Here is a 23,941-nt window from a genome sequence, read left to right on the forward strand (position 1 = left end):
GATTTTACTCATACCTTGAGTAGTCATCCCAAACACATTCAATAAGTAGTAAGTACATTTCAGTATTATAAAGCAGTTTTTTGCCATTTCAAGGGATTTTGTTTTGTTGTCCAAGGTGTCATGATGGACATGTCAGTGCAGAAGTTGAGGAGTTTGAATGTTTTACTTGTGTGGGTACATTAGCCAGCTTTAGTATCAGCATTAACATTTAGCATGGAATCTGCTAACTTGCTGTGTTTGTTTAAATGGAGGCTGTGGCTAAATTGAGCCATATTTGGCCTGGGGCAAGTCGAGTCTGTGGCTCAAATTATCCCTCATGATGATGAACTTTGAATGATTTTTCCATCATCATGGCTGGTATTCAACAATTTAGAACAGAAATTGAGCTGAACATACAATATTTAGCACATTACAGAGCAAAATAAAAAGGGGTTCCTGTTCTCGTGTGGATTTCATCACATAACCCAGAACAGTGGAGCTGATGAGTCACATGACCCAGCATGACAGTAAAGTAGCTGAAATTAAGAAAGGGAAGTCTGTATGATGTGTACCCTGAAGACCTGTTCGAGGCTTATGGAGAACCTTTTTTTAAATACCTAAACCCCAAAATAATATTCCCGTCCCCTTAAATTGGACTGGAGAGAAGAAACCAGGTTGGTTCAGAGAGGGAAGAGTAAGATCATGTGAGGACTCAGAAGTCACAGTCCTGCCATGCTGGTCTCTCATTAGTTCTGCCTCTTTGCTGAAGAATTGTGCCCATTATCAAATCCAGGTGATTGGAACAAAATACTGAGGAGGACTACTTTCTCAATCTGGATTATCCTCCTCTGCCGTTGTCATATACATGTTTTGATCAGAATATGTACCCTATATAAATATAAAATATTGCTTATGATTAAGAATGGAAGTGGCTGTATTATTCCATTAATATTGACCATTATCAAGCATGAAAGTACTGAAAGTTTTGAAAATGTTCCTAAACATGCTTAGTTGGAGCCCATGTATGGCTCCATGTCCCTCATTTATGTACAGGATTTATGGCACTGTACTGTTTGGTCATGTGATTTATAAACTCCACTGTACTGTGAGGTCATGTAATTTATAAGCTCCACTGTATTGTAGGGTCATATGATCTATAAGCTTCACTGTGCTGTGGGGTCATGTGATTTATAAGCTTCACTGTGCTCTGAGGTCATATGATCTATACGCTTTTCTGTGCTGTGAGGTCATGTGATTTTAAAGCTTAGCTGTACTGCAGGGTCATGTGACACAGTGCAGAAGATGAAATGAAGCAGCTGGTGATGTCAGTAAAGAAAGCCTGTTCAGTGTACCGGCTGATCAGATCAGCTGTGTGTGTTTTACCCATGGAAACTGAAGCCTCTGCTCCCCCTACAGATCTTGCCTGTTCGTTGCAGTACAGAGGAGCCAACAGCCTACCCAGGTAACCCACACTCACACACGCACACGGACACACACACACACTCACACACACACACACTCACACACTCACACACTCACGCACACATGCACGCACGCACGCACGCACACACACACACATGCGCACATACACACACACACACACACACACACACCTGCACCTCTCATTCATCCTCCACCCCGTCCTGCTTCATGAGGAGCTCGGTTAGATGGAGCACCATCTGTTTTCCAGTGATAAATAAGGCATGCAGCTTCACTGAGACATCCACGGCACCCACCTCCCACCCCCTTCCAAAATTCATTACTGCTTTACTGGAAGTCCACTTCAAAGGGTTCCCACGGTGGGGACAGGGGGTGGGGGGGTTGTGTTTTTCAAGGCAAGAGCATGCCCCTGTCAGTGGACCAGTTTGCAAACACATTACTCTGAGTAATGGGCTAGAAGCTAACCGCTAAATTTTAACTGAGTGGCGGTTACCACGAAGATCTAATTGCTGGGATCCAAGCACTAGGAGCTAACTTAATCACTAGGATTAAACCACTAGGAGGTAACCGCTAGGATTTAACTGCAGGGAGGTAACCACTAAGCTCTGACTGCTAGGATGTAGCTGCTAAAGCAAATAACCGCTACCAAATAAGCTGCTGGGAAGGTGTGGGGTGCTCAGCAATTCCCAAAATCACGAGGAACTATGACTGTTAAGATATTAAAGTCTGACCTCTGGTCTCACCGTGAGGAGCTGTTAGCATTTTGCTCTAAGGCTATGGTCTGGTTTCCCCTGCTGGTGATGGCAGGCGAGATACCACAGCGGCGAAGTCTGAGCTCGGGGGGAGAAGACAAGAGCAGTGAATCATCACCGTTCCACCCTAATGACATTACATTACAATAACTTTGCAGAGGCTCTTATCCAGGGCGACACACAGAAGTGGAGAACATCAGCGTTAGTCTCGGGAAGACAAAGAAAAGATACGTACTCATCCAGGATCTGGACCTCAATGTTTTTCAAATTTGCTTATTTATTTGCTTTGCTTAGTGTTTTTTACAGAAGACTGTCACAAGGACGGTTTACAGAGTAACAGAAGGGTAAAAAAAGGGATAAACACCAGACCTGCACCGCCAAATAGTCAAACTCCTCAAGTTTACAGAGCGGTCGCGAAAGGTATCGGCCATTTTGAGAGCCCGCAGGTCTTATTCCCTCTCCTCTAACTAACCCCCAGGCCCATCTGTGGAGTGGCCAGCATCCAGCCCGTCATCAGCGGCCACTGCTCTCTCCAGCCCTACCCCGCCACGGCCCTCCTGCCCCCGGGGGCCGCGCCCGTCCTGCCTCTCGGCGGAGGGGTGATGTGCGAGGGCGCGCCCTCCCAAACGTCGGGCCGGAGCCCCGCCCCTCAGCCACAGGCCGGCCCCGAGCAGAGCGGGATCCTGGATTGGCTGCGCAAACTCCGCCTCCACAAGTACTACCCAGTGTTTAAGCAGCTGACTATGGAGAAGGTGAGCCGTATTATGGGAGGGGCCTGAGCTAGGGCAGGGGCTCTGAATGGGAGGAGTCAGTGGTGGGGGAGTTGTGGCAGACAAATCCACACTGGGGCGGTGGACCCCTGTTTAGGGCAGGGTAACTAACCCCTCTAGGTGGGGTGGGGAGTTGGGGGGGGTGCAAGTGAGCGGTGAATTGTGGAAACTTTCCCTCACTTTCCTATCTCTTCTCTTTCTCTCCCCTCTCGCCCTGCCCCGCTCCTTCCCACAGTTCCTTGCGCTGACAGAAGAAGACCTGAATAAGTATGACCTCACCCAGGGGGCCAAGAAGAAGCTGAAGACCCAGCTGGAGCTGCAGAAGTGAGTCCTGCCCGTGTATCCCACAATGCACTGCTGCGGTGGGAACCGTCGCTCTGTTGTCCCCAGAGAGCTGGGGTCAGAGACAGGAGCAGGCGAACTCTGAAACAATGTGCATCAATAGCGTGTGTGTCTGTGTCTGTGTGTGTGTGTGTGTGTGTGTGTATGTGTGTGTATATATGTATGTATGTGTGTGTGTGTGTGTATGTGTGTGTATATATGTATGTATATGTGTGTATGTGTCTGTGTGTATGTGTGTGTATATATGTATGTGTGTGTGTGTGTATATATATGTATGTATGTGTGTGTGTGTGTGTGTGTGTGTATATATGTATGTGTGTGTATATGTATGTGTGTGTATATATGTATGTATATGTGTGTGTATATATGTGTGTGTATATGTGTATATGTGTGTATGTGTGTTTGTATGTTTGTATGTTTGTATGTGTGTGTATATATGTATGTGTGTGTATGTGTGTATGTGTGTGTGTGTGTGTGTGTGTGTGTGTGTGTGTGTCTCTCTGTGATAGACACAGAGCTGTCTGTTGACTAGTTCCCCTGGCTAATGCTGGTTAATTGCTAATGGGCAGTTAGTAGTGAGTGTGTGATGCTGAGTCAGAGGCTAGTTGAAGTGGAGTCAGTTTGCATGAGATTTCTCGCTCTGTAACGTTAGACTAGCTTTAGCCTTGTGGCTGTAATGTTAGCGGGGTCCGGTTTGTGTGTAATGCTGTTATACTGCATTCCTGCCCGGGCAGAATCAGACAGTCTGTCTCTGGCCTCACCCCTGCTGTCCTGCTCAGCAACCAATCCTGTGCCTGTATTACACTTATCTCCTCTAGAACAGCCAATCCCACGTCAGTATTGTCCAATACCTACCCCGAGACTGCTGATGAAAACTAGCCTCCTTACTAATTCTGTCTCAATTTTAAATGTGTACTGTCCCTATCAAATAATCCATAAAATAAATTAAACTAAACATAACACTACAATAGCCGGTCCTGTGCCTGTCTTACACCGCTCTCTACTACAACAGCCTATCCCGCATCTGTATTACACCGGGAGCACATACGTGAGGGAAGGCGTGTGTGTAGCCGTGCGAGAGGAAGAGTACTGAGAGCGAGAGGGGTGGGTTCTGTGTCGAGGTCCACGGGGCAGGTGCTGTTAAACATTAATGTGAGGCCAACCTGCCCTAAACAGGGGTCCAGATTAGATGTACCTGAAGGGTGAGATATGGTCATAATCCCAGGACGTCACTAATCACCTCTGCCTGTATCTTCACCCTCCAAACAGCTGATTTACAGTTGAACAGTTTCCACTGCGTTTGGGTCACCATGAACACTGCATGCTGCCGGGTTAACATGTGCACTATTGCACCCTCTAGCTGCCAGAGAGGGTATTGAAAGAGCATTTGTTTATTCAAATCTGCTAAATAATGTACCTTTGTGCAGACATGGAAAATACAGGTTCCGAAAATCCTTCCCTGTATTTTGTTCCAAGCTCCTGAATTTACTAAATAGCGCAGTTCTGCAACCAGGAGGTAGAACTAATTAGTTAAATCAGCTGGCTGAGTTCATAAGGGGAAAAACACATGGCAGCATTGTATGACCCCTGGACTTTCCACCTGTGCTATTGTGTGCCATATCCATGCTTACTTATTTTCTGCATTTAAATGTTTTTGTGCTTTACAAGTGCTCTGTAAATACTCCTCAACATTACTATATTAACATTCCTTTTCCTGATAAACCGTGAAGTCAGGAGCACTTGGACTACATCTTACTTGTTACTTACACAACGTATAGTTACAACCTTGTCTCCCTCTCATGGGCAAGAAAGGGGATAATGTCACGCTCTCTGTGATAAGTGAGTTTGGCAATGATGTCATTATCTGTGATGAGTTGGATTGGTGATGTTGCCATTTTTGGTTGCTGATGATGTCATTGTCTTCCATGTCCAGCCGTGAGAAGAAATACGTGGTGTCACACTTCCCCGTGTCCTGCAGTGGGGTTGCCCGGGTTATGCCTTCCAGTCACATCAGTCCTGTGACACCCATCCACAGCAGCACAGGTAAAACATGTAACCTACATCAGCACAGCTAAGACATGTAACTGACAGCACAGCTAAGACATGTAACCTACACCAGCACAGCTAAGACATGTAACCTACACCAGCACAGCTAAGACATGTAACCTACACCAGCACAGCTAAGACATGTAACCTACATCAGCACAGCTAAGACATGTAACCTACACCAGCACAGCTAAGACATGTAACCTACACCAGCACCAGCACAGGTAACCTGCAGCACAGCTAAGACACGTAGCCTACATCACCAGCAGCACAGGTAACCTGCAGCACAGCTAAGACGCGTAACCTACATCACTAACAGCAGAGGTAACCTTCACCACAGCTGAGACATGTAACCTAAATCACCAGCAGCATCCACAACAAGGGGATCCTAGGTAACAGGGATGGGTCCAATACAGTATATCTTGTCTTTTCTTATCTAGGGAGTAACTTTACACCTGCAATACCAAGACAAGCACAGGCAGCTCCACAGTCCAGACTGTTGTTATCAGTCAACAACTGTCATGCAAATACTCATGTTCTGTGGGTGTGTGTGTGTGTGTCAGAGCTGCGTGTAGAGGTGGAGACCGGCCCCCACTTGTTCCCACGGGACAGCAGCTCTTCTTCAGGGTACTGCAGCTCTCCCACCAGCCCCATGACCCCCCTGTCCCGGGACGACGGTTTCGACAGAGCCAGAGACCCCCACAGAAGTAAGCACCTGCCTGTCACCATGCCGACCCTCTGTGCCCCTGTGGCTCCTCTGCGTAGCTGTGAATAGTAAATGGTTGGCATTTATATAGCACCTTCATCCAAAGCGCTGTACAATTGATGCTTCCCATTCACCCATTCACACACACACTCACACACCAATGGTTATTGGCTGCCATGCAAGGTACCAACCAGCTCATCGGGAGCATTTGGGGGTTAGGTGTCTTGCTCAGGGACACTTTGACACACCCAGAGCGGAATCAGACTGCCGACCTGAAATGATTGTCGTCATGTTTCAGGAGCATGTTTTTTCTAAGAGCTGTGTATTGAAAATGACAAGCAGCCTCACCGATCACCTCCTGCTTCACAACTGACCAATAAGGTGTTAGCATCCAGACTCGGGGCGGGGCTGCAGAGTGTAGCCGTGTAGGTCAGGGCGGTCCAATCTGAAAAGGGCAAGTGTGAGTGCAGGTTTTGTTATAGCTCAGCACTATACTATATAACTCCTGATTCTACTTGATTGGAGACCATGATGTGCCAAATTGGTTAAATATGCTGTTGTAGTGCTGGGCTAAAACAAAAACCTGCACCCCTGTCGTACATGAGAGGAGACTCTTAAATGCCTGTGTGACTGAGTGCAGTTCCTGCTAAAGCCAGAGGGGGTGCCAAATGTCGCTCTCTCCCTCCCTCTGTAGGGCTGGAGTCCAGTTCAGATGCGGGTGAAAAGGACCGCTCATGCGTTCTCCTGAACCACACCGTGCCGACCGGGCCCTGCCGGCCCACTGCCCAGGTTCTGCCGGTGCAGAACGACCCCTCGCCCTACCACCTGCCCCAGCTCTCCGCCACCCGCATCCTCAGCTCCCCCCGAAAGCCCCGGCCCCCGCCCCCTCCCCCGCCCACCCCCGTCCTGTCCCCTCTCTGTCCCCCCTCGGACGAGCGGGTCAAGCCTCTGAGGCTGGAGGGCCGTTTCCCTGGCCTGAGCATGGAGGTGGCCCCGCCCCTGCAGGACGGCTCCGGCCCCACCCACCAGGGGCCCCTGGCCATGCTGCTGTCCCCCCCGGGGCCGACGGTGGAGACCAGCGTGGCCCTCACCGCCACCTCCAACACCCTGCACCACGTCACGCACCCCCCTCTACAGCTGCAGCTGTCCCCCTCAATCCCGCCCGACCACGCCCACCGCTACGCCCACCCCAGGCCAGGCGCCTTTCCCCCGTCCGTCAGCGGCGTCCCCATGGCGACAGTCAGCAGCGTGCCCATGGCGACGGTCTGCAGCATCTCGGCCACGTCGGCCGGCGGCGGCAGCATCCCCATGGCGACGGTGCCCGGCAACACCTACTGCGCCAGCGGCGGGACGGCGGTCTCCGGGCTGAACCCGGCCCCTCCCACATCCAGCCCCGGCCCCGCCCCGGGGGCGGACGCCGCGTCCGTCTGCGTCTGCAGCTCCTGCGGCTGCAGTGGGAACTGCGGGTCCTACAGCGCCCTGCCCGCCGGCTACGCCGGGTACTTCCAGCACCCCTTCTCCGGCCCGCCCGTCTTCACGCTCGGGCCCCTCCTGCACCTCAGCCCCCTGCTGGCCCCCGGCCCCCACCACCCCCAGCAGCACAGCGGCTCGGCCGCGCCCTTCTCCTACCCCCTGGTGGCCCCCCCGCTCTACAGCGGCGGCCTGCCCCAGGAGACGCAGCCCAGCTTCGTCCTGCCCCCCATGCAGGGCTTCCTCGGGGGCGGCGCCGGCGTGTACCAGCCCCAGGGCATGCTGGGAAACGGCGGCGTGGGGCACAAGAAGGCGGGGAACATGTCCTGCTACAACTGCGGAGTGAGCGGTCACCGGGCGCAGGACTGCAAGCAGCCGCCCATGGACTCTGCACAGCAAGGTACTGGGGAAGGGGCTTATGGGTAGCACACATGAAGTTATGGGTAGCACACATGAAGTTATGGGTAGCAGACATGTCATAGCAGCTCCTGATTCATGACAGTAACTGTCCCACAGGTGAAATACATTTTTTAGATAACATATTCTTTCTGAATTTTAGATTTTGTAATCAAACAATTCACACGTGGTTAAAGTGCAGATTCTTAGCCTTCGTTAAAAGACATACATTTTGGTTTCACCATGTTTCTGATAAGTCAGGTGTGTTCCATTGCTTCATTAATGCAGGTATAAGAGAGCTTTCAGTATCTAGATTCTAGACTTTTGATTGCTTTTGGAGTCTGTTATTGGCATTTGGCAACATGAGCCCTCGAGTTTTGCTAATGGAAGTCAAGGAAGCTATTATGGGGCTGAGAAAAAGAAACAGTCCGAGACATAGCCCGAAAAATAGGCTTGGATGTAGGTGTAGATGTGTCACTGACTACTCTCCACAAAAGACTTCACAAACATAAATACAGAGGCTACACAGCAAGATGCAAACCCTAGTGCAAAAACAGGATGGCTTGCTAAGGAGTACCTAAAAGAGCCTCCAGAGTTCTGGAAAAGGTCTTGTGGACAGATGGAGGTGTTATGGTTTTGGCATATATAGCTGCCACAGATACTGGCTCACTTGTCTTAATTGATGATGTAGCTTCTGATAACAGCAGCAGAATGAATTCAGAAGTGTGCAGAAGCATTTTATTTGTTCAGGTTCAACTATATGCCTCAAAATGTATTGGACAAGTACTTCATGCTACAGCAAGACAATGGGCCTCATGCAAAAACATTTTCGTATTCTTATAAATTTCTCTTACTGTTTTCATACAAAAGGCTTATGTGAGTGTGCCACGTCAGATTCAACAAACTGTGGTTCATTCGTTTTTTTGGAAAACATAATAATATGGTGGATTGTTGAAAAACCTTGTCCTTTTTCCCCTAAACACGCCACTAAAATATGTTTCTGATAACATTTGAGGTGAGAAATAAGCTATGAAGCTGCTGAATCTTGATTCAGATCTGAGTTCTGTTTGCCAGGCAAGCCGTGCTGACATGCACTGAAAGGCTCTTGTTTACACGACTCGGAAGACAGGTCAGGACCACTCATAAATGTTGTTCCTACCTAAGAAAAACATTTAAACAAGAAAAAAATTGTGAATGTGCCAAGTTCTCTTAAATCACTAGTTTTAAGAGATTTAAGCAAATTAACAAATCTGTTTGTACGAGCAGTTCTTGCATGAGGCCTATTGATCCCAAACATACTGCTGAAGGAACACATTTTTTCAAGGCCAAAAACATGAAAATTCTTGACTTGCAGTAGCAAGCCAGGAGATTACCATAGCCTGGACAAGTAGCTGCATGAAGTATGTGGTCAGGTTTGATTGAATCCTCCTGATGTCCTACAGAAGGATTCTGCAGGACCACGATGTTGCTGCAACTTGGTCTTGGTCTTGGCCTTGGTCTTGGTCTTGGTCAAATCCAGCTGGTCACCCAGGACCACCCCCGTGTTCTTAGCAGAGCGGGAGGTAGCCACTGTAGTACCATCAACGATGACTGTGAGGTCTTGACTATGAGTAGTAGGGAGTTCTGTAGAGTAGGTTCTGTGAGGGATGAAGAGCAGAGGTTGAGCTTTAGGTAATGCCTGACTGTCCATGAGGAGATGTCGGCCAGGCAGACAGATATTCTCTCATTAACCTGTATGGCGGAGGGAGGGAAAGAGAGGAAAAGTTGAGTGTCATCAGCAAAACGGTGATATGAGAAACCATGTGAAGCAATTACTGAACCAAGAAATGTAATATAAAAGGAAAAGAGCGGATGCCCTAGTGCAGAGCCATTTGGGACACCCCCTCCAGCTGACCTGGTAGGACCTATCTGCTTGATAGGAAACAAACCACGAGAGGGCAGTCCTAGAAATGCCCATCTCAGCCAGGGTGGAAATAAGGGGTTGGTGGTAGACAGATAGACGCTGCAGACAGGTCAAGGAGGATCAGGACAGAGGAGAGGGATGAGGCTCTGTGCATGGTTGTGCTTTGGGGAGTAGATGGCATCAACGGATGAGTAAAGAAGTTCCGGATACTAGCCACTTTCCCTTCAAAGTGGTCCAAGAAGTCATCTGCAGAGAGGGGAGAGTGAGAGGTGGGAGGGGGAGGGATGAGCAGGGAAGAGAAGGTGGTGGAGTTTATGTGGATTAGACACATATGCAAATATGTCCATGGTGTGTATGGCAAGACCTTTCAATTTTGGTCTTATCTGACCATAGCACTCTCTTCCTGTCATAATTCCAATGAGGTTTGGCAAACTCAAGATGCTTGGTTTTGTTTATTCAGTTCAGTATTGTTTGCTCAGTAAGGACTGTCTTCTTGCCACCCTTCCAAAGAGTTTGTTGGTATGGAGGTGGCATTTTATGGGTTTGTTTGAGACCCCAAGACACAACTGAATGTGTCCTCTTCCTGGCAAGTTTGCAACCATTCCATATGTTTTACGCCTTTTTATTATTGCTGTTGCTAAGTGGTATGTTTAACCATTTATGTCTTTTTTTGTGTACCCATTAACATACTTGTCATGGTCAATTACCATCTGTCTTCTGAATTGACAGTTCCTTGGCTTTTCCCTTGCTGATAGTTGACAAAGAGATATTGTATGCTTGTTACCTCATTTTTATACTCTAGTGAAACAAGAAGTGATGGAATGACACAATAACGTTCCTTTAGACTGAAATTAACTGCATTGGGTAAAATTGTATTGCCAATTTCAGTTAGTTTGATTTTATTTACAATAACTGTCTGGGGTGCCAATAATTTCGGCACCTGTAGTTTTCCAAAAAAAATGTGATTACTAAATAAAAAACATTGAAACATGAGAGTAAATGTATTGCAATAAAAGTGTAGTTTTCCCTTGAGTTTGAATGTAAAATATAGGTAATTATTCATGTTCTTTTTTCTCAATTTTTATTAAGGGTGCCAATAATTTTGGAGCCCACTGTATATACAGTGTGTGCTGTAATTGCTACATGGTGACAAATCACAAATCAAGAAAAGTCCGTGTCCCAAACATTATGGAGCTCACAGTGATTTTGAATGTTGTGTTTCAGGAACCTTTCGGCTGAAGTACGCACCCCCATCGGATGGTCAGGATTCGGGGGACTAGACAGTGTTCTGCTCACGCCCCCCTCTACACGGCACCAGATTGTGTCTCATCCTTCGCTGCTGTGAGGAAGGGGTCCCCGTTCACAAGGGTGTTGGATCAAATCTGAGAAACTCAAAAAAGTGGACCTCACAAATAGATGCTGAGCGAGGGATATACCTACAGAGGTGTATGTGTGCTTGTGTATCAGTTATGGCATTTGTACCAGTGTGTGTGTGTGTGTGTGTGTGTATTATGGCTTCCCTCTCCTCGCCCAGTGTGGTGACCTTTGAACCCCCTCAGGAAATCTCTCGATGTCCAGAACGCCAAGGAGAGTTAAAGCAATCGGACAAACAAAATGGCCGCTCGGTGTGTGTACTCCAGCGAAGCAGCCAACCGCACCTGGTCTTTACCCCAGAGTGAGGGAAACCACACTGCCGCACAGCGGGGAGACTGTCCAGGTGAACACGGCACATGCACTCCTTCGGACAGACAACGGCAATCTGCACCTGCAAGCATTGTCCAGCTACATCCCAAAGACTTCCGACTGATCTGGAAACAGTGGGCTTCCTGGCGCCCCTTCGAGTCACACTACAGTTGTCTTTTGTACAACACTTTTCTATAATAACAAACTTCCCTTCCTGCAGGCGTACTGCAGAGAACGGATCTTTTTTCCTCCAGATGGTGGGCTGTCTCGAAATGGTGGAGCCGAACGCGAGCTTTAATGGGTGCTCCCTGAAGTGAGCGAGGCTTACGCAGATGCACAGTGTGAGAAGAGGGATGAACGCGGAAACCAACGCGGCCTGATCCAAAATGGCACCCGCGCTCGTATGCTGCCAGTACTCCAGATTGGAATATCTTCCTATATGTTTCATAGTTTTTTTTATATAAAACTTGAGACATTTTAATCTTGTTAAAAATGTGAAACGACCTGGAACCTCTATTTCATGAGGGAACAGATGCCAGAGTTTCATAATTGCTATGATTGAAGACTGTATGATGTCTTTTGTTTGCCTTTTTTATGGTGGAGTTACCCCTCCCCGCCTTGTTTTGTTTTATGTCTGGGGGCATCTTGTCTTTACTCTCTGAAGTCTGCGACTTGTGTAATAATCTCAAATGGAGTGAAATCTCACCAAGTGAGGATGAGGTGTGGAAAAGGGTAAGGAAAACGAGCAGAAGAAAGGGTTCTCCAAGTCTGGTGTTGGGCCAGGGGTTTAAAGGAAACCATACCCTCTTTACTCGCCTCAAACTACTGTAGATAACTAAATGAGCTGAACCATAGATCACAAAACTGGTGCTGATGTTGGTGAGCCTTTGGTCTTCCTCCTGGTTTTGTTCCAAACAGGGTGATTGTGTGCAAGTCTGTCTCCCACCAATGGGCCACACAGCGGAGCAGTGCAGTGCATTTTGGTCCCTGTGGTTTTAAGAGCTGTCGGGTGTGTGTCTTTCTGCTCGGATGTGCAAGGTCGTTGGGTTAATGCACCTACAGTGGAAGCAATAATTATTTGATCCCTTGCTGATTTTGTAGGTTTGCCCACTTACAAAGAATGGAACTGTGTAGAATTTTAATCATAGGTGCATTAACCCAACGACCTTCATGCACATCCGAGCAGAAAGACACACACCCGACAGCTCTTAAAACCACAGGGACCACAATGCACTGCACTGCTCCGCTGTGTGGCCCATTGGTGGGAGACAGACTTGCATCACATGGCCATGGCCTCGTTACAGGAAGTCACAAGTGACACGACAGGAAGACGAGGAAGGGCCAGGCCTGGAATGAGGGGGCTCATGGGAATGCCAGACTCGGTACCAGCATGCAATGTGCAATGCAAAACTGCGACAAACAATCAGACCAGAGGCAGCTGGAGGCAGATTTTGCATAGTATTGGTGACACTAAAGGGACAGTTGACGTTGGAAGGAAAGGAGACTGGGAGAATCGCCAGCCCCTGTAGCCGGTCTGCTCGGGCCTTTGTGCTAAGGTCTTCCATTTCCAGGTAAAGCCTCCTCCCACTACACACAACGCTCACTTCTCCACGTGCCTCCCCTGCTGCCTAAAGGCTTATGTAACACAGCATATATGTACACTTCTTGTAGATACATGTCCGCACGTCCTGGTGTGCAGCCATTGGTTCCTTTCTATCTGCACCTCAGAGCAGGGGTGGGGGCAGGAAGGGGCGTGACGAGAGATGGAGGAGGGCATGAGAGCGAGGATGAAAGTTAACTAGGCTGTGTCTAAAACGGCTTACTTGTATATAAATTGAGAACACTGGATGAGAAAGTTAAGCAGGCAAAATCTTCTCATAATGTAGTGTACTTAAAATCCCCAGATAATAGATGTACTGTGCAGTCCGTAAGTATTTGGACACATTTTTGTGTGTGTTTTGGCTCTGTACTCCAGCACATTGAATTAAATAAAATGTATGTATAAAAAGAGCTGTAAAGGTTGTAATGTAAGCACAGAGGAAAAACAAAATTCCAAATTCATGCAGACCACCATATCCTCAAAATATGTGCTTTCTGCTAAACATAATGCCAGCTGTCCAACATGCCCTCCACACTGTTTTCCAACATACTATTAAGTATTGTAGGACCCTGCCTTTTCTGCTCTGATTGATTGGACTGTGATTGGACTCTTTCTCTCTGCGGGACTGCCTGAAAAGTATGGTTTACTTCCTGAAATGTCGAATACACTTTGCAAAACCCCTGGAAATATCTATATCAACTAAAGATTTTACGTACACTACATTTTAAATACACTACATTAAATATTGCCTTCTTTCTCATCCAATGTACTCATGGTCTGTATTTAGGATCACTTCACTAAAATATAGACACTAAACAGTGCAGTATGTTTAGTAAACAGTATATATTTTGAAGACACAATAGTTTGGACAAGGCCTTCATTTATGACCTGCTGGTCCTTTCTCCCATGACTGGACTGCCAGTATGCCAAAAACAGGAGGGTTGAGTTGAGGTGAAGTGCCAGTCAGAGGTCTGTGACCTTACACACCTGCAGAGGCTGGTTTCTCCATTGGCAGTATTGTGACCTGGACTGTTAGTGTTAACAGGTAAGGTACCGGTGTTCCAAGGTACAGCACAGTATTAACACAGAAATGCCTGTGTATAAATATGTATGTGCCACACATCTACGTTCTCAATAAAACTTCGTGGTGAATTGGCAGGGGAACGCGAAAAGTCTTTCAAATAGGTTTTTCTGACGTGACTATAACAGGCCCCACCTACTGCAGTCATTAATTAGGCTACGTCATTAATCATTTTCACACGTGAAAAAAAGCCAAGGACGGGGTAAGATTCGAACAAACTGCAACCGTTTCCACTTGCCTTACTGTTTATTTATAGCAATCATTTTGCATTTAATCGAACTGTCAAAACTACCGTTGAGTCAGTAACAATGCTCTTTTCTTGGCACGTTAAATATGATTGTAAACAGAAATTCAAATTCAGGCTAACGGAAACGTGGGTAGCGTAAAAACAACAGGTGTAGGTGCCTCAGTCTCCCGTGTCAAACTTGTATAATGGTGTTTTCAACATCAGGCGTTTTAAACGACGTATGTTTGAATGAGGAACTTGAGACTTGGAGCCTCTTGTTTCAGCTTTAATTATATTCAGTCAGCTTGCATGTAGCCTTCTATTGCTTTTTGTGCATTTTAACAGTTTTTAACAGTAACATGCAGCTGATTTGAATTTGAAGTGTAAATCCTTATTTTGTATTTTATTACTCAATGTTAAAAAAAAAAAAAAAACATGTTTGTTTTAAGCAAACACGTTTGTTTTATATATTATATGAAAGGAATAAAAACATTGTTGAGAAATGTTCTCCTGGGGTTGAGCTCATTTGTTTTTGGCCTGCAATTTATAAAGGACCAATGGGGACGAACACATTATTGTCAGTTATTGAAATTGGTATTATCTTTTCATTATAAAATATTCTGTTCCACATGTATCCTGTAGTGAAAGTATGGCATTGGTTGCAGTTGAGTTGTTGATCCCATCTCTGTTTCTGCGTTTAAACGCCTGTGATGTTTTGTGGGCATAACTCACCCAAGGTTCTGTGCAGTCGTTGCACTGTAAAATTGTGCATACCCCAGTACATAGTCACATGTCTTTTGTCAACATCATTTTAAGTGATATGCCCTGCAGCCCATTTCCCTCAACATTATGAACAGTGGTCTGAGCCTGGCTTTCTGGGTGGACTACTTTAATCGTGGGGGTTATGGGATCGCTGAGCAAACGGTGGCAATGCCCTAGCAGGCCGGATTTATGTCAAATCTGTGCACAGACCACTGACCTTCATTTGATCCTCACCAGCTCACTGGGTGGAATGAGCTATTTTTCCAAGCCTGCAGATGTCACACAAATCCCTCCCCGCAGAACAAACCCCAGGCTGATGAGCGGCCTTCAGGACAAGCGTCAGGAGGTATGTAGATATGTAGATTTCGGTTTGCACGGATTCTGCAGTAACACAAGTTGAGCGTGCTGTTGGGTTCTGCAGATTCATGTCTGTGGTTTAGCCTTAAGCCCAGTGAACACAGATACTGCATCAGACCCAGATCTGTCCATTTGCATCCAGGGCTTCACTGCATCTTTTTGTCCCACTGTAAGATGCTATGATCCAGACCTGGGGCAAATGCACAATTGTTTTGGTTTCAAATACTTTTCTGTGCTGAACTGATCTTGTCTGGTGCGACTGAGCCAGAAAGCAGTGTTTGCAGAGAGTATTTCATTGGTTCCAATACACCAGAGCAGTAGAAGTGTAGAAAAGTATTTTAATCCAAAATAACACATGAAGTATTTCACCCAGGTCTGCTATGATCCATATTACAATGCTTGATCACCCAACAGAGACTGCGAATCCCTTGCCTGTTGCCCCACAACAGCGCCCTCTTCAGTCTGTGGACTGTAACTGTCACACCTGAAGGGAAACCGTAGATGGAAAGCAGAGACCGAGACAACACACAAGAAGCACGCAAACCACAAACTTTTAATATGTATATGAGCTTCTGTTTATTCCTTAAAATACCAGCATAAATACAAGAGAAAGGCTTGTGTAATATTGCTGTAGATGTGAAGGTGAGAGGTGAACTCGGAGCACAGTGGAGCGACGGAGCGGAGAGAATCGCTCTCTCCCTCCTCTTTCACGCTCTCTCGTTCACATCGGTCCTTTAGATACGCACTTCACACCACAGCTTTAGCATACAGTCGTCTTACAGTCGGGGGACAGGGGAGAGAGAGAGAGAAAAAAAAAAAAGCAAAACGCAAAAAGCCAGAGGGTGGATAGCATGGAAAGAGAGGGGGCTCTTCTGAATGCCAACCGAAGGTGGAGGAGGGAGGGAGGGGGGCGACAGTGCAGAACATAGAAGAGGCCTAAAAATAATCGTACGAAACGATTAGAATATTCTAGAAGCACATGAGTGAGGAGCAAGGAAGGTTCTGATTGGCTGCAGTCCTGTTCCTCTAAGCAGCCCAGATTCTCCTTGCTGGGAAGAGAGGTAAAATGGTGGACCAGGATCTGGGCTGGTTAGAGCCCAACATCAACCCTTCACTGCCCCCCCCCACCCCACGCTCCTATTAATTGCGTTTTTTTTTTTTTTTTACAAGCAGTTCCACTCACTGTATTTTACTTGTCAGATTTGTATATATACACATTTTCTTTGCTTCTCTATGCTACAGTCTAGCAAATGGTCAGTAGCGCTAATGTTACCCAGACTTCCACACTAACCCGGAGTTCCACGTTCCTAGCATGTCGCGTGGAGGAATCGGGGAGGTGGCCGAGGCAGATAAAACCTAAAATATTTCTAAAATAAAACTTTCTTTCTATGAGCTAAAAAGCATACGACAACACCATCAAAAGAAAGAGAGGGGTGACTGAGAAAGAGAAAGAGGCCAAGAGTTGCCAAGCTATTTACTGATAGTCAAATCAGACAGTGCAAAACATGCTGTGGATAAATGGTGCCAGCAGCCAATCGTATTCCCTCCATGAAACGGCTAACGTTGATGCGTTTCGGTCACGCATGGGAAGCAACAGAGCCCCCTTCGCTGGTGCAGAATTAAGGTGGCACTAGCAGCGTCCTCTCTGTGCCGTAACGGGCACTAAGCACCACCTTCACTTTCAGTTTCAGCAAGCCTCTTACGTTCAAACGCGTCAGCAGTGACGTCATTTCCCCATCGTCTGAAAATGCAGTGTAATCAGTTTAGCAACTCCGCCAGAGAGAGAGGAGAGAGATGGGAGAGATATATGGAAGATATACAGGAGAATGTCAGAAAGTCTTTCTTCTCATGTTTAGTTCCAGCTGGACTCTGGATAAAACAAACATCACTAAAGCTTCACTTGGGCATGCTCCCTGGGTCCCCAATCCAACTTAGCCACAAACATAAAAAAACCAGACAAACGTAATCAGACAAACCCACCAATCCCGCATCTCGTACAGGCGGAGCAGTGACTGGGATTGGTCATGGGGGGACCCTTTTATCAACGGGGGGGGGGGGGGGGGGGGGGGGGGGGGGGGGGGGGGGGGGGGGGGGGGGGGGGGGGAGGAGGGGTGTGTGTGCGTCTGATGGGCTCCTATTTCTGTCTCGTTTTGGGATGGGGGATGGTCGGGCATGGGTGGTGTTTGGGAAGGGGGAACCTGTCTGTAGTTCCAAACGGGGATGGGAGTTCTGGCGATGACCTATACGGGGCGTGAGGGCCGTGGCGGCGGTCGGGGAGTTTACAGGCCGGCGTCCCCGCCGAACGTCTCCTGAGAGGCGTAGACCATGTAGAGGAAGCCGTCCTCGTCCCTCTCGCGCTCGTACACCTCGGAGATGGCCGTGGACACCGACACCATGCTGTGTCCGTTCACCAGCAGGAAGAAGGCCTGGTTGGAGTTCAGCTGCAGGCGCCTCCTGTTGGACAGAACGTGGAACGGCCGCAACGTTTGAGAAGCCTTCGAAACCGCACCGACGCACGCAACTCGCCGAAGCGTGTCGGTTTTGGCTCAATGACTTCCTTTTTCGGAGACCAGCGTCAGCGGAGCGCTCTACTGCTAAATCGTTCTGCCTGAAATGCTGAGGGGTTTTCAAACTCCAGCTCGTGTGATGTTCCTGAATGTACGCTGTAAAACGTACATTGGTAGCCCCGGTGTTTAATGGCTTACAATATGAAGCCCTAGTGTTTGTTGCGTTTATTATTTTTCTGCAGCCAACTTCTCAATCTTAAATTGAAACTACCAGTGCCTATATGTAGGCTCTTAGTAATGTCTTAAGTAAAAACACTGAGACCTGAAAATGTCTTCATTGTACATGTAGATCTTTTGCCTATGGGTAGGTCTACTTATCTACTTCAAAAAAAAATTTTTTATATAATGTTGCCCCACCATTTGCAAATTCACTCTTTTCCAAAGGGCCTCACTGCAGCTTCAACTGAATGTTCTGCAACATGCTCGATAACATTTAGTTAGAATTTCATATCAAAATGCCTTACCGTATGTAAGCTCTGCTGGTGTGGGAAACTGACAGATTGTTTCCCTGTTGCCAGGGAGACACATTTTTGCTACCTGGCAGTTAGCGACTGACATTTATTTTTTTGTGCTCCCAGTTATTGGGAGACTGGCTCTTTATGGAGACTTGCTGTCTAATGCTAAGTTTTATGGAAAGTTAGTTAAACACTTGCAGATGTTGGGCTAACCATTTGGGTCTGTGTGTGATATATAAAAATCAGCCAAAGCTGATGACTCAAAACACAGGCAGGGGTACAGGAGACACCGGCTTGTGATACCAGGCCAAATTCACCCATCGGAAACATTCTGCTATCCTTATTTATTACTTCAATGCTTCTCCCCTTGTTTTCTTGCCAATTTGGAATGTGCAATTGTTACGCAGCCGTGCTTGTGCTGCCATCTCTGCAGCAGATGAGGGAGTGAAAGGAACATAATCTCACCAAGGCACGCCATGCTGCCGCTTTTCACCTACGGTGACGGTGACGGTGACGCTAATGCTAATTATGCAAATTACGTTAGCCCAGCGGGGGTGGGGAGGGGAGGGGGGGCTAACTGCCACAATCAGCACTGGCACAGTAGGGATTCTATCCTGGGTGGGAGGGCCCTTCACACACTGCAACAGTGCCTTAATGGGACGATCCAACCTGCAGCCAACGCCTGTTCTTATTATAGCAGAAAGTCGGGTTAGGATGCGCTCATGCCGTACCTGATGATTTTGATCAGCTCGCTCATGTTGACGTGGTCGGGAACCAGGAACTTTGTCTTGTCCAGGATGGGCAGCTGTTTCTCACCCTTGTACCTTTCGATGATCACCTGAAATGGGACAAACGGCGCTCAGTGACCATACCGTACCAGGACAACCCAAAACCCAGCAGACACTGCACCCCTCCTGGACCGGAGTTAGACACCTGTCTGCCATAAGGTCAAGGCACACTGCACTGCATCTGCTTACTGGTGCCAAGCTGGAAGCAAACGGTTCCTCCATGAAGCTCTGGTGCTTGGGTTACATCACAGTCTTAACCCTGCTTTAATAACCATGCACTAATTAGGCATGTACGGAGAATGAAGAATGGAAGGAACCCATGAGCTGAATGTCTGGTCAGTGTGTAGAGCATCTGTGATGAATCTGACCCCATAATGCTAAACCCTTATATGGAACCTTGTATGCTGGTGTGTGCAACTTCACACAACATTACAGTCATTCAGCAATAAGTCTCAGACCAGGGTCAGATATGTAATTGTTTTGGATTTAAATACACCAGGCAAGCTCAGTAAAACTTGTATTAGAACGTATGAAATACTCTCAAAGTGTAAACCCTGCCTTCTGGAGATCTTGGTTGGCTCAATTGCAGGCAAGATCAATCGAGCACAGAAAAGTATTTGACACAGGTCAAATCACTGAGAAATGAAGAACATAGGTGAATTATCACCCCACCCCTATACTGGAACATTTCAGAGAAATGCGACAACCGTAGTGATTGCAGAGGTCAAGATGTCTGCAGTGGAGACCAACACTGCTTTGTATCAGGTGTACAGCTAATGTAATAGGCTTGATGCCTAACGCATCACAAAACCTTAAATTAGATTAGGGGTACAGAACCACCCCTTCAGAAGGTCTAGTGCAGCTTCTGACTGATCAGCCTCACTGTACTTCATTACAATTATTATCATTAAATGAATCCCTTAAAATTATGGTTTTAAGAATGATTCTGAGTTTACATCCTTTCCATACCACCAGTACAGGCATTTCCCCAATTGCACAAATAAAGGAAGTTCTTGTAATTAATGTTGTGACACTCCTGTTAAAAGTAAGCATTTGAGGGCTATTCCGTGTAATGTGCAGTATTTGTACCACTGTCCCCCATCCCCCAACAGCCAATAGGGACAAGAACCTGACGAGAGTGGAACACCCATGCACAGCGGTGACCATGGTGACAGTGGAACTCTGAGGTCTTTTACAGGTCAGGACATTCCATTTGTTTGAAAGAAATGATCTTTCATACACAACACACACACACACACTGTTTGTCTCTCTCTCTCGCACACTGAGGAGGTAAGGCCTCCCTCCCCCCTGGGCAGCAGATGGGAAGTTGGTGTGAAACTGGATCCTATTAAGACTTGCTTGGTTTTACTGTCTGGATTGTTTGCCCTGCCACTGCATTAATACTGAAGGATGCACCACCTGCCCCCAGCTGGCCTTTCCCATAATCCTCTATGCTGCTGCAATGCATTCTGTGGTTGTGCACATCCACAGCACAGCCCACCAGAATCCACACACACACACACACACACACACACACACACACACACACACACACACACACACACACACACATACAGGCTGAGGCGATACTCACAGGGATCTTATTGGGGTGCTGTTCTCGGATCAGTCTAACATCGTCCACTCGCTGTTCTGTGAAAGGAAAGCCAGAAGAGACGGTGATGAGGGAGGACCTGACTGAGTATATTTAGCAGAGCACTCCACCACTGACATGTGCATCACTGAGCTGTCACTGGGGTGATGACACGGGCGATCCAGTGACTGACCTGGGGTCAGCTGGCACAAATTTAACTCTGACCTGGACCACTGTGCAAAAGACATGGAACACTGAGCCAGGGACAGTCATAGCTTACCCTCCCCCCTCCTCATTCACAGCAACATCCTACCCTGGTGACTGCCACCGCTGTGGAAACCTTCACTAACTGTGAAGGAATGTTTTTATTACATTAAAGCAGGATTAAGAGGCCTGGCTGTGTGGCAGTCCTTGTATAAGAAAGGGATGGCGAAGCCGAGCTCAGTTACGTTATCTCTATGCAGGTGTGTTAACCTGCCCTGCCCAAAGTCTCCTCTGACTTTGAGGCCTGGTTCCAAAGCAACGATCACCATAGCACCCGATAAGACTCTCTACCCTTTGTCCACAGCATACATAAAAACTGACTCATGCAGCAGGTACAACAGTATCGACTGCTGAGTCGATCGCATAATAAACGGCTTCTGTACTAAATGTACGCGTATATTTAATTAACTTCAGAAACGTTTTGAGTGAACAATTTTCTCGGGGATATAAGACTGCTTTTGTTCACCATTTCCCATCATAATGAGGTAATGAGCACAGCAGGAAATTGAACAAGGAAGCGTTTTGTCCACCTGAGCACAAACGGTTGTGAATACTAAAAGCGACTCCGCAGTTGAAAGCGGGGGTCAGTGAAAATATTGATACACGTCACCATAATAATTAATTCCCACCAAATAACCCACCCAACCAATAATGGACAATTAAATACCGCAGTTCAATAACTTCATCTCACAGCCTGTTTAAGTACAGTTTTTAGAAGCATTTTTGACTCCAAGTTCGGCAGAATACACAGCAAATGTGTACTCCTAGCCAAGGTTAAACTCCTTACTGAACCCTCCTGAAACAATACACGAGTGACAATTCCAGTTAGACATGGACACAATCCAGTATTGTTTTGAGAGACACACACACAGCGGAAAAATAAGTCTCTGCCCCAGCACGTGTCAGCGACTGTACGCCACATCCTCGTGCGCAACAATTGCGCAATTGTGGTAACTTTTTAAGTCAACAAAAAGGAAGTCAGTTATTTTTGGTTTGGAAAACAAGGAGTTCCATGGACTATAATCTTTGGGGGAAGTATAGTCACTTAAGCACACATTTACATGTGTGATTAAATAAAACTGGTTACAAAACGAGTTAAATGTGACCAGCAGTTAATTTAAAAAAAATATGATTTATTTAGCTATGAAGAAAAGCAACTTGATAATGGCAGTCGTTTCCGGCGACGTTTGGAAGTGTTTCCCCCTCCCCCATAACCGCACGCGTATGTGTCGTCCCTTTGTTTATTAACTGACGTTGCAGCATTACACAGCAAGTTATTCGTTGTTAGAGTATAAATATGTCAGGGGTAGGGAGCATATTTATATTACCCCAAGTCCACTGAATTTGCATCTCTCGGGTTATTAGCAGCGAGATGTAGGCCTACAATTGGACGGTTAATATTGTGTAACTATGCCTTATGCCTTAGTTCAAGCTAAAACAAGGTCTCAAATCAGAATAATACACGGCAACCATAGTCATTTTCCCCGGGTACTCTTTCTGCTAACCTCGGCAGTCTCTCCCATCCCCCAATCCTGCAGCGCACTTCGCCTGCATTGGGAGACCAGCGTTTTGTAGTGACTTGTTTTTCTTAGCGTTTGCTTTCAGAAACAAACTGAAGCATACAACCGAAACCGTGCGCCCGTCAATACATTTTAGCTGCGACACACTGCGCCTCTACCAAGAGCGATAAACATCTGTTATTGCTTAGTATATTATTTGCAATGTTCAACTTACATAATATACATATATCTGACCACTCTAAAATAGACTAAAGGACACTTTTATGAGCAACTAGACATCGCCCAATTTTTTTCACAAGTGACGCGGGCCTGTTTTGGAACAGACTACCACCCGTACATAATCGGACAAATGGTTTACTGTTTTGCATATCATAATCTGTTTCACGAACATAGCTGATTTGCTGTCGAGCTGCTTCTGATCCCAAGTTTAGCTTGCTAGCCAGCTAGCCTCTTATCTGCAGTAGGCTACTAACTTGAAAAAATGCCCCAAACAAGATCGCTGTCTTATGTGTTAAAACGACATTTGTAGAACTCCAACATAGGATTTAACTTGATTACACAACAAAAGATATGACTGCAAGGCACTCTGGTATAACAGTCAAGAATTTAGCTAGACAATTTGATGTGGAAAAATACTGTATTGATACCTACCAAATGTCCTCCTTTGTTTAAACGTCTTTTCTGAAGGCATATTTCTCGGAGGTCAAACAGCTTCGTTTTTAAGGCAAACACGCCTATTACTGATTAACGACAACAGTCTCGTATGATAATTAAATACTGAACAAGCTTATGTCGAAATCGCAATCTTTAAAAAATAATATTAGCGGCCTGTGTCCTGTACGTTTCTGGTTCTCTTCCTTTCTAAAACTGTCTGTGAAGTCCACCTTAACCAGCAAAACAAACCAGTCAGCTGACCTCTGACGTCATGGGGATAAGGTGTCGGGTCGGGACCGTCGCGACGCTTTGTGTCAGTGGGGCATTCGATTTGAAGAGTGTTGGAATATTTGATACGATACAGTAAAGTAGATATGCTTGCGGTTTATAATATAAAACTATTACTGTTATAATGAATCGCGACTAATCTTGTAAGAAGAATATTAACGGCTGCAGTCACAGCTAAACTATTCTGCCTTCTATGTCAGGGAGATCAAGTAAACCGTATATGCAAGACGCAATCAGGAGCCAGAAAACATGTCCAAAACATGAAAACACACGTTCTACATTTTACATTTACATTTTAGTC

General features: G+C 46.6%; 2 protein-coding genes and 1 long non-coding RNA gene across 3 annotated transcripts in view; 2 read left to right on the top strand and 1 right to left on the bottom strand.

Annotated features, from left to right (window-relative positions):
• The window catches only part of zcchc14 (zinc finger, CCHC domain containing 14), a 40,361-nt gene extending 27,916 nt beyond the window's left edge, over window positions 1-12,445 (top strand). Inside the window, exons 7-13 of the mRNA XM_061222234.1 lie at window positions 1,396-1,441; window positions 2,650-2,923; window positions 3,177-3,265; window positions 5,217-5,326; window positions 5,893-6,036; window positions 6,730-7,905; window positions 11,029-12,445. Of these exons, the coding sequence (XP_061078218.1) occupies window positions 1,396-1,441; window positions 2,650-2,923; window positions 3,177-3,265; window positions 5,217-5,326; window positions 5,893-6,036; window positions 6,730-7,905; window positions 11,029-11,084 (1,895 nt within the window). The 3' untranslated portion in view covers window positions 11,085-12,445. The remainder of the gene's footprint in view (window positions 1-1,395; window positions 1,442-2,649; window positions 2,924-3,176; window positions 3,266-5,216; window positions 5,327-5,892; window positions 6,037-6,729; window positions 7,906-11,028) is intronic.
• Window positions 12,446-12,731: 286 nt separating this feature from the next.
• LOC133111408 (uncharacterized) lies at window positions 12,732-20,518 on the top strand. Its single transcript, XR_009704992.1, has 3 exons — window positions 12,732-14,370; window positions 15,394-15,502; window positions 20,436-20,518. It is a non-coding gene; the product is annotated as an uncharacterized LOC133111408 (long non-coding RNA).
• Window positions 17,603-23,600, bottom strand: map1lc3b (microtubule-associated protein 1 light chain 3 beta). Its single transcript, XM_061221741.1, has 4 exons — window positions 23,350-23,600; window positions 20,918-20,973; window positions 19,267-19,373; window positions 17,603-17,967 (listed from the first exon to the last, which is right to left on the bottom strand). The coding sequence occupies exons 1-4, from the start codon at window positions 23,387-23,389 to the stop codon at window positions 17,793-17,795; spliced, it is 378 nt and encodes a 125-aa protein (XP_061077725.1). The 5' UTR covers window positions 23,390-23,600; the 3' UTR covers window positions 17,603-17,792.
• Between the last annotated feature and the right edge of the window lie 341 nt (window positions 23,601-23,941).

Source organism: Conger conger, chromosome 15 (assembly GCF_963514075.1).
Source record: "Conger conger chromosome 15, fConCon1.1, whole genome shotgun sequence".
NCBI lineage: Eukaryota > Metazoa > Chordata > Actinopteri > Anguilliformes > Congridae > Conger > Conger conger.

Bases quoted from the DNA above. Each gene is read 5' to 3' on its own strand.
- map1lc3b (XM_061221741.1), bottom strand. From the start codon at position 23,389: ATGCCTTCAGAAAAGACGTTTAAACAAAGGAGGACATTTG. The intron at 20,974-23,349 runs GTAGGTATCAAT...TTCCTTTCACAG, and splicing joins TAAACAAAGGAGGACATTTG to AACAGCGAGTGGACGATGTT. The intron at 19,374-20,917 runs GTGAGTATCGCC...GTCCCATTTCAG, and splicing joins AGCACCCCAATAAGATCCCT to GTGATCATCGAAAGGTACAA.